Below are 10,852 nucleotides of genomic sequence, written 5' to 3' on the forward strand. Positions count from 1 at the left end.
AGCCTCACAACACTCTGTGTGAAAAAGTGTTTCCTCGTCTCCGTTCTAAATGGCTCACTCCTTATTCTTAAACTGTGGCCCCTGGTTCTGGACTCCCCAAAATCGGGAACATGTTTCCTGCCTCTAGAGTGTCCAAACCCTTAATAATCTTATATGTTTCAATAAGATGCCCTCTCATCCTTCTAAATTCCATTCTCTCAGCATATGACAGTCCCGCCATCCTGGGAATTAACCTTGTAAACCTATGCTGCACTCCCTTAATAGCAAGAATGTCCTTCCTCAAATTTGGAGTCCAAAACTGCACACAATACTCCAGGTGTGGTCTCACTAGGGCCCTGTACAACAGCAGAAGGTGCTCCATACTCAACTCTTGTAATGATGGCCAACATTCCATTCGCTTTCTTCACTGCCTGCTGTACCTGCATGCTTACTTTCATTGACTGATGAACAGGGACCCCCAAATCATTAATATGTATGGTAAATAGCTGTGATCCCAGCATCGAGCCTTGCGGTACCCCACTGGTCACTGCTTGCCATTCTGAAAGGGACCCGTTAATCCCTACTCTTTGTTTCCTGTCTGCCAACCAATTTTCCATCCATGACAGCACTCTACCCCCAATACCATGTGCTCTAATTTTGCCCAATCTCCTATGTGGGACCTTATTAAATGCTTTCTGAAAGTCCAGGTACACTACATCCACTGGTTCCCCCTTATCCATTTTCCTAGTTACATCCTCATAAAATTCCAGAGGATTAGTCAAGTATGATTTCCCCTTCGTAAATCCATGCTGACTCGGACCGATCCTGTTACTGCTATCCAAATGTGCCGCTTCATCTTTTATGATTGACTCCAGCATCTTCCCCACCACCGATGTCAGGCTAACTGGTCTATAATTCCCCGTTTTCTCTCTCCCGCCTTTCTTAAAAAGTGGAATAACATTAGCTACCCTCCAATCCACAGGAACTGATCCTGAATCTATAGAACATTGGAAAATTATCACCAATGCTTCCACGATTTCTAGAGCTACTTCCTTAAGTACCATGGGATGCAGACCATCAGGCCCTGGGGATTTATCAGCCTTCAGTCCCATCAGTCTACCCAACACCATTTCCTGCCTAACATGGATTTCCTTCAGTTCCTCCATAACCCCAGATCCTCTGGCCATTAGTACATCAGGAAGATTGTTTGTGTCCTCCTTAGATAAGACAGATCCAAAGTACCTGTTCAACTCATCTTTGTTCCCCATAATAAATTCACCCTTTTGAGTCTTCAAGGGTGCAACTTTGGTCTTAACTATTATTTTCGACTTCACATACCTAAAGAAGCTTTTACTATCCTCCTTTATATTCTTGGCTAGCTTACCTTCGTACCTCATCTTTTCACCCCGTATTGCCTATTTAGTTAGTCCACTAGACTAAGTGGGACCCATTGGGTCCCTGTCACATGGGATGGTTGGTCCCCCAACACAACGATGACGCCTCCCCCGTGGCCTAACAGCAAGGATCGGTGCGGCCTTTCCCAGAGACGCACCCAGGGCTTCAGCTGCGGGTGCAGCGTGGACTCTCATCGTGGAGCGGGCGAGCCCTCACCGGGGATCGCCGGAGGAGGGCGCTCCGTTCGCTGGCCTGCGGCAGCCCGAAGCCACGGTCTGCAGAGCTCCAGCTGGCGGCGTCCCAGGTTAGACTGCCGGCCTGTGGCCAACTTCTACCTCGTGCGTGGCGGGGACTTACCATCCTGAGCGGGGTCCCTCGCTGGGGATCCCTGGAGAGGAGCTCCGACCGCCGGCCCTGCGGTCTGCAGTGCTTCTGGCTGCGGCGCGGCGGGGACGTTAAATCTTCGACTGCCGGCCTGCGGCATACTCCAACTTGATGCCGAGGTCTACGGTGGGGAGGTACCGATACAGGACCTATCTGGACTTACCTTGTCTGAACATCTGGATGCCCGCAGCGGCAACTGCGGAGGGTTGTGGTGGATGTTTGTGTGATATTGTGTGTTCCTTTTTTATTGTACCGCTGCTGGCAAATTCATTTCACTGCACTTTATGTGTAGGTGACGAATATAACTTCTTGACCTGACCTCTCCCTCCCTCTCCTTTCCCCTACCCTCAGTCACTCCCTCCCTCCCTAACACCTCTCCCCTCCCTACCCCCCTTGTCCTCTATCCCCCACCTCCCCTCCTTTCCCTCTATTCCCCACCCCCTACCTCCCCCACTCCTCTCCCTCTATGCCCCCTCCTCCGCCACTCTCTCTCCTCACCTCCCCCACTTTCTCCCCCTCTCCCTCCCCCCTCCTCTCCCTCAATTCCCCCACTCTCCCTCCTCACCTCCTCAGGATCTCAAGGGTGCTGCTCCTTTCCCTCCTTGCGTGCCCAGAGGAGCAGTAACCGTTGGCGTCAGAGCCAGACTCAGTGCCCAGGCCTCGGTTCAGCACAGCCTCTCCCCGCCCGGCATCTCGCTGTCTCCGGAGCCGGTGGCCACCACTGCCGCCGCCCCAGCCTCAGCGCCAAGGCGGCGGATCCCCGCGGGACCGGAGTAGCAGTAAAATGCTGTTTTTAAAATCTTACCTGTTTCTGATGGTGATAAAAATTCTGGAAAGGCCCCAACTGCACAGGCACGGCTGAGGACCCGTCGGGTGCCCTTTGCAATGTCAGTAAAGACGCGCACGGGAATGCTCCCCAACTGCGCATGCGCGAGCACTGTTTTAAGTTTTTTTAAACGTTAAGAACTTTTAAAATATACCATCGATCTGAACAAAGCAGAGGACAATGGTGAGTAAGGTAGGGCAGAAATCATAGCGCTATCGTGTACCGTTTTTGCACAGATAGAGGTACAAACAAATAAACAGACAAACAAACAAGATGAGAGTTTAGTTATATATATATAATCAAATATACAATAGATAGAAGATAGATAGATTATAAAGGATGAGGTTATGGAGTACTTAGAAGTTCACGATAAAATAGGCGGAAGACAGCACGGCTTTGTGAAGGGGAGGTCTTGACAAATTTGCTGGAATTCTTTGAAGAAGTAAATAGCAGGACAGACAAAGGAGAGTCAGTAGATGTTGTTTACTTAGATTTTCAGAAAGCTTTGATAAGGTGCCACACGTGAGGCTGCTAAGGAAGATGAGAGCCCATGGTATCAAAGGGCAGATACTAGCATGGATAGCTGGTTGGCTGGATGGCAGAAGGCAAAGTGGCAATAAAGGGGACTTTTTATGATTGGCTGCCAGTGTCTAGCAGAATGTTTCATTCGCAAGAAGAAGGAGCGCCAGAGAGCCGGGTTCAATCCTGACTAGGGGTGCTATCCGGAAGTGGCGGCGCTGTTGAACGGCTGCGGCTCGCCTACAGTCCGTCTGTTTTTACTTTTTGTTGTTGTTTTTTTTGTCTTGTTTTAGTCAAATTTTGGTTTATTAGGTTGTGTTATGTGTGGGATAGGGGGGGTGAAACATGGTTTTTGTCTCTTCCTTCGGGGGAATGCGACTCCTTCTGTCGTATCCCCCCTCCTCTGCCTCCGTCTGCGCTGAGGCCTAATGGCGGAGCTGGCGGCCTACCACCCCGGGCTGCGGAGCTCTGTTGAGCCGTGGGACTGACTTACCATCGCCCAGTGGGGTAACAACATCGGAGGCCTGGATCGCCTCAGCGCAGAGGGAGAATAAGGAGGGGAAGAGACAGTGACTTTAAGACTTTTGCCTCCATCACAGTGAGGAGGTGCCTGGTGAACTCACTGTGGTGGATGTTAATTTGTGTTTATTGTGTGTTTTGTTGTTTATTATTATATGTATGACTGCAGGCAACGAAATTTCGTTCGGACCGAAAGGTCTGAATGACAAATAAAGGAATCTAATCTAATCTAATCTATGGAGTTTGTCTGTTCTCCCTGTGACCGCGTGGGTTTTCTCCGGATTCCTTCCACACTCCAAAGATGTACAAGTCTGTAGGTTAATTGGCTTCTGTAAAATTGCAAATTGGAGCAAGTGTGTTGGATAGAGTTACTGTGAGGGGATTGCTGATCGGCACGGACTTGGTGGGCCGTAAAGCCCATCTCTGCATCTCTAAAAATAAATAATCTTGTGGCTCAAATTATCCAACTATGGATTAAATTATCTAATTGTGGGTTAAATGTACTAATTAGGGACTAGTCCCTCTAACTATGGGATTAAACACTCGTGGGTTAAATAATGGATTGTTTGTTTATTTTTCTAATTGGGAGGTTTGAAGGCAATAAGTGCTGATTAAATGCCCTAGTTGTGTCCTTGTCCGCGTGTCCATATCCGCGTGTCCCAGTGTCCGCGTGTTCCATCCCTGCCTTTGTTGACGCGTTGCCCCGGTAACGCCCGACACGTGACCGCACCAAACATGGCAGACGCTTCCGGGGGGCACCGATTGGATGGAGCGTCCGCGTCACCGTGATAGGCGTGGCCCGAGGAGAGGAGAGGAGAGGAGAGGAGAGGAGAGGAGAGGAGAGGAGAGGAGAGGAGAGGAGAGGAGAGGAGAGGAGAGGAGAGGAGAGGAGAGGAGAGGAGAGGAGAGGAGAGGAGAGGGTGCAGAGAGACAGAGGGTGCAGAGAGACAGCAGAGGGTGCAGAGAGACAGCAGAGGGTGCAGAGAAACAACAGAGGGTGCAGAGAGATAGACCAGAGGGTGTAGAGAAACACAGTAGAAGATGCAGAGGGTGCAGAGAAACAGAGCAAAGGGTGCAGAGAAACAGACCAGAGGGTGCAGAGAAACAACAGAGGGTGCAGAGAAATAACAGAGGGTGCAGAGAAACAGAGCAGAGGGTGCAGAGAAACAGAGCAAAGGGTGCAGAGAAACAGAGCAGAGGGTGCAGAGAAACAGAGCAGAGGGTGCAGAGAAACAGAGCAGAGGGTGCGGAGAAACAGCAGAGGGTGCAGAGAAACAGAGCAGAGGGTGCAGAGAAACAGAGCAGAGGGTGCAGAGAGACAGAGTGGAGGATACAGACAGATATTGAAACAGAGAGCAAATGGGCGGGGAACAGAGAAAGAAAGAATGGAACTACTCGGCTTATATTCACTGGAATTTAAAAGGATGAGAGGGCATCTTATAGAAACGTATACAATTCTTAGAGGATTGGACAGACTAGATGCAGGAAACATGTTCCCGATGCTGGGGCAGAGAGACTGGAGAGAGAGAATGGGCAGAGAGACTGGAGAGAGAGGAAGGTGTTAGGGGGCGACTAGAACTGTATTCAATATTCTAAATGCCACCCGCTCGCACTTCAGTGCAAAACCTCACACTTGCTCAGATTAAAATCCATCTGCCATTTCTGCATCTGATCCCGACCTTCTGCCCGGTATAAACATGTTAGGGATTGACCGCCGCTTCTGAACTTTGATCAACTAGTCTGTAACAACTCCCACCGTTCAGAATGTGGAAAGAACTGCAGGTGCTGGTTTATAAAAACATAGAAAATAGGTGCAGGAGGAGGCCATTCGGCCCTTCGAGCCAGCACCGCCATTCATCGTGATCATGGCTGATCGTCCCCTATCAATAACCCGTGCCTGACTTCTCCCCATATCCCTTGACTCCACTAGCCCCTAGAGCTCTATCTAACTCTCTCTTAAATCCATCCAGTGATTTGGCCTCCACTGCCCTCTGTGGCAGGGAATTCCATAAATTCACAACTCTCTGGGTGAAAACGTTTTTTCTGACCTCCGTCTTAAATGACCTCCCCTTTATTCTAAGACTGTGGCCCCTGGTTCTGGACTCGCCCAACATTAGGAACATTTTTCCTGCATCTTTTTTTTTCAAGTTCAAGTTCAAGTGATTTTATTGTCATGTGTCCCTGTATAGGACAATGAAATTCTTGCTTTGCTTAAGCACACAGAAAATTGTAGGCATTTACTACAAAACAGATAAATGTGTTCATACACCATGATATAAATATATACACACATGAATAAATAAACTGGTAAAGTATAAATAAATTGGCAAATAACAGAAAGTGGTTATTAATAATCAGAGTTTTGTCCGAGCCAGGTTTAATAGCCTGATGGCTGTGGGGAAGTAGCTATTCCTGAACCTGGTTGTTGCAGTCTTCATGCTCCTGTACCTTCTAGCTTGTCCAGTCCTTTTATAATTGTACATGTTTCTATAAGATGCCCCTTCATCCTTCTAAACTCCAGTGAATACAAGCCTAGTCTTTTCAATCTTTCCTCATATGACAGTCCCGCCATCCCAGGGATTAATCTCGTGAATCTATCAGAGATAGACAAAGTACTGGAGTAACTCAGTGGGTCAGGCAGCCTCTCTGTGGTGAAAGGATGGGTTTGGGACCTTTCTTCAGCCCTTTGCCTGAAGTTACTCCAGCTCTGTGTCTTTATGCTGAGAGAATGGAGCGCCTGGGCTGTACACTCTGGAGTTTAGAAGGATGAGAGGGTATTTCATTGAAACATATAAGATTAAGGGCTTGGACACGCTAGAGGCAGGAAACATGTTCCCGATGTTGGGGGAGCTAGATAGGGCTCTTAAAAATAGCGGAGTCAGGGGATATGGCTCGAAGGGCCAAATGGCCTACTCCTGCACCTTTGCGAGATGTGGACTGACCCAATAACATCCGCTCCCCCCCCCCCCTTTCCAGCCCAACAACGATGCCATTACTCAAACTCTCTCCTCCCGCAAGGTCCAGACTTGTCCCGATTCAAAACCATCTTAAAACTTTATTCCCACTGGAATATAGGAGGCCGAGGGCGACCTTATAGCGGCTGGCGAGACGTCAGCCCAGAATCCACTCTTTGCAGTGAGGCACCGCTCGGCCCGTCAGCAGATACTAGCAGAGACCCCTGGTCTCTTCCCTCCCCCCTGTGTTCAGTTAGGTTCTAAGTCCCCTCGCGTGACAGGTAGCGGCAGCTCCCGACCCCTGCAGGCGACTCACTCCCTCTCCAGCAGAGGCCACTCGGCCCAACCACCCCCTGCAACCCCCAAATAGACGCAACAGCCAAACGTGTATGGTTTACGTTTTATTGATGCACAAGGAAAATAGAAAAAATAAACATCTCTATAAATAAATTAAATTGAACCGTTTTCATGGAAAACTGATATTTGAAACACGACAGATGAGGCCGCGAAATAAATAATTGATCATTTATACAATTTACACATGAGGTTGGATCGGAGGGCCGGCGGCTTGGAGCCGGGTCCCGCTACAAGGCGAGCAGCGTGGGTGAGTTCAGCGGCCCTGCCGGGTGCTCGGGGCCGGGGAAGCTGAAGGCGAAGACGTCGGGCAAGGCGGCAGGGGTGGCGGCGAGCACGGGGGTGCAGAGCGGCTCGCAGTCCATGGGCAGCGCCGGATACAGCGGTTCCCAGTCGGCCAGGCTGATCAGATCCAGGTCGGGGACCGAACGGCCCGAGTCGACGGCTCTGGTGTGGGCCAGGGACACTGTCTCCCGGGTCAGCTTGCAGAGCGGCCGGTGCGCGGCCAGGGAGAACTCCAGGCGCTCCTTCTCCTTCAACAGCGCCGACACCTCGGCCTCCAGCATCGACCTCTCGCCCTCCAGGTGCTCAGTCTCCTGCGGTGCGGAAAGAGACGCGGGTCAGAACGGGGCAGCGCCGACCCACCGACAACAACGCGACCCCCGGTCCCCAAACCGACCCCTGGTCTCTTCCCCCCCCCCCCCCCCCCCCCCCCCCTCAACCAACCCCGGTCTCTCTCCCCTGCCCCCCCAGTCCTAGTCTCCTCAACTAGAAACTCCTCGTCCACCCACCACTCCATGCAGGGTCAGTCCCAACCCTACCACCCCGTCCTGTCATCCCCCCCCCCCCCCCCCCCCCCCCCCGCGCCCCACATCCTCTCCCGCCGCGACACTCACCGTCTGCAGTGTGTCGGTCAGTTCCCGCCGTCGGTTGCGGCATTTGGCCGCCGCCAGCTTGTTGCGCTCCCGCCGGAGCCGCCGTTTCTCCTCGTCTTCGGGGCAGAGCTGTGGACAGAGGCGGAGGGTGAGTGACTGCGACCAGGGGCGGGCCCGTATCTCCAGCGTCCCGTCTCCCCCTCTTTCTCTTTCTCTTTCTCCCCCATCCCCATCCTCCCCCTCCCCCATCCTCCCTCTCCCCCATCCTCCCTCTCCCCCATCCCATCCTCCCTCTCCCCACCCCCACCCCCACCCATCCTTCGCCACTCTGTAACTTGGCTCACCTGCTCACTCCTGCCCCGGCGGCCCGAGTGCTTGGCGCCGCCCGACCGGGGGTAGACGGGGTAGGGGTGTGTGCGGCCGGGGGACGGGGCTCCGGGCAACAGGTTGGGCCGCACCATCCACTGCAGCTCCTGGCTGTCGCTCACTGCCGTCACCGTGGGCACGAACGGGTCGCCGCAGAAATCCTGGGGAGAGGAAGGCGGGTAAGTTAGTGGTCGTTCAGCCCATCAGCTCCAGATGCCCACCCCCCCTCCTCCACGATCATTACCCCACCCTCGGTTATTTCGCTTCGAAGGGCCGAATGGCCTACTCCTACACCTGTTTATCTATGTTTCTATTTACGATTCTCCCCGTACCCAGTACCATGGCTTCCCCACCCCCAGCTGTACCCCGCTCACCGCCCTGTGAATGGAACTGTACCCCGATACTGACACCCCCCCCCCCCCACACACACAAGTACTCTCTCTACCCCACTCTCTCTCCCCGCGTCACTGGAGCGGCGGCGGCGCCTCCGTTTCTATTAATAACCCGGTAGCGCGTCAGTAGCAGCCGACGTCACGGTGACGCAGGAGCCGGCGGAGTCTCCATCAATGGAGCAGATTTATCAATGAAGCGGTTTACAACCGGCGGGGGAGGGGGGCGAGGAGCGAGGAGCTGAGCCGTACCTGGGCGCTGCTGGCCGGGCTGCCGAGGCTGGAGAATGAGTCTGTAGGCGAGAAGTATTGCGGGTCCGCCATGGAGGGCGAGTTGCTGCAGCGAGAGGCCGAATCGTAGTCTGCGGGGAATCCGTGGAACATGTTGCGGGGTCTTCGTTATGCTGCCGTGTGCGGATCTCCCTTCAAAGCCGCTCCTCCCAAGCGGGTCTGAGCGTTAGTCTCCGCGCCGCCGCTTATATAGATCCTGCAGCATTGACGTCACCGCCGCGCCCATCGACTGCCACTACGTAGGGAGGGGGGTTCCGCGGCCAGCCGTGACCCTCAAACACCGCCTGTCCCCACCCCACCCACACCCAGCGGCCGGCCGAGCGGTCAGTTAAAGTACAGTGCACGGTTCCGGCAGCTGGCTGTTGGCCCTCGGCAGCGGTGCCCTGGCTTCAGCCACTCGGACAGGCGCGCCACCCCTAGCACCTTGCAGTGATGGAACGGCGCACCGGAGACCCGATGACGTACATGTCCTTATATGGAATAATCCGAAGTGACGGGAAACCAACACAAGGCCCCGCCCCTGGCAGCGCCGAGGTTAAACAAATAAACAGCGGGTTATATAAATAACACCCGCTCCACACCTAGCCCGGGCTAAATAAATAACATCAACCAGGTTATATAAATAACACATAAAGCTGGAATAACTCAGCGGGTCAGGCGCGGGTCTTGAGAGAAGCAATAGGTAACATTTCAAGTCGAGATCCTTCTACAGACCCGAACGTCACCCATTCCTTCTCTCCAGAGATGCTGCCTGCCCCGCTGAGTTACTCCAGCCTTTTGTGTCTACTTTCGGTTTAAACCAGCATCTGCAGTTCCTTCCTACACACGCAAATGACACCCGCGCCGGACCCAGACGGGTTATATTTATAAACCAGCGCAAGTACGACAAATTAACGTCGCCTTCCCAAGCTGGGATCAATGAATAAATAACTACCTCCCTCACCCCAAACCAGGTTATAGAAATTAAAAAGATGCTGCCTGACCCGCTGTTACCCTCCCGCAATTACATTTTAAAATATATAAACCCTTCTCCACACCTCGTTCCGAACCTAGCCCGGATTAAATGATTAAACAGCGCAGGTACGAGAAATAAACGCCGCCTACCCAGAACAGGACAGCACGGGAACAAGCCCTTCATCCCGCAATGTCTGCGCCAAATATAATCCATCTCCCCCCATCCCCTGCATAACCGTGTGATTATCTAAAAATAGAACTGTAAATGCTCGTTTATACCCAGGAATGACACAAAATGCTGGTAATTGCACATTATATTTGTATGTTCATGATTTGGACGAGGGGATTGAAGGCTTTTTGGCCAAGTTTGCGGATGATATGAAAGTAGGTGGAAGGGCAGGTAGTGTAGAGAAAGCAGGGACTCTGCAGAAGGACTTGGACAGGTTGGGAGAGTGGGCAGAGAAGTAGCGGATGGAATATGGTGTAGCAAAGTGTGGAGTCATGCATTTTGGTAGCAGGAATAAAGGTGTAAACTATTTTAATGGGGAGAAAATCCAGAAATCGGAGGTGCAAAGCGATTTGGGAGTGTTGGTGCAGGATTCCCAAAATGTTAATCTGCAAGTCGAATCGGTAGTAAAGAAAGCAAACTCAATGCTAGCATTTATTTCAAGAGGGCTTGGCATTTGGAATATTGTGAGCAATTTTGGGCACCATATCTGAGGAATAATGTGCTGGCTCTGGAGAGGGCCCATAGAAACGTAGAAATATAAAAATAATAGGTGCAGGAGTAGGTCATTCGGCCCTTCAAGCCAGCACCACCATTAAATATGATCATGGCTGATCATTAAAAATCAGTACCCCGTTCTGGCTGTTTCCCATATTCCTTGATTCCCTTAGCCCTAAGAGCTAAATCTAACTCTCTCTTGAAAGAGGAGGTTTACAAGAATGATCCCAGGAATTATTAGCTTAACCTATGATGAGCGTTTGTCGGCACTGTGCCTGTACTCGATGAAGTTTAGAAGAGTGAGAGGGGACCTCATTGAAACA

The 10,852-nt window shown here is 51.9% G+C and overlaps 1 protein-coding gene across 1 annotated transcript; it reads right to left on the reverse strand.

Moving 5' to 3' along the window:
• Positions 1-6,964: 6,964 nt before the first annotated feature.
• fos (Fos proto-oncogene, AP-1 transcription factor subunit) lies at positions 6,965-9,029 on the reverse strand. Its single transcript, XM_033027469.1, has 4 exons — positions 8,813-9,029; positions 8,150-8,332; positions 7,827-7,934; positions 6,965-7,526 (listed from the first exon to the last, which is right to left on the reverse strand). The coding sequence occupies exons 1-4, from the start codon at positions 8,942-8,944 to the stop codon at positions 7,161-7,163; spliced, it is 789 nt and encodes a 262-aa protein (XP_032883360.1). The 5' UTR covers positions 8,945-9,029; the 3' UTR covers positions 6,965-7,160.
• Between the last annotated feature and the right edge of the window lie 1,823 nt (positions 9,030-10,852).

The sequence above is a fragment of the Amblyraja radiata genome, chromosome 9 (genome assembly GCF_010909765.2).
Source record: "Amblyraja radiata isolate CabotCenter1 chromosome 9, sAmbRad1.1.pri, whole genome shotgun sequence".
Lineage (NCBI taxonomy): Eukaryota > Metazoa > Chordata > Chondrichthyes > Rajiformes > Rajidae > Amblyraja > Amblyraja radiata.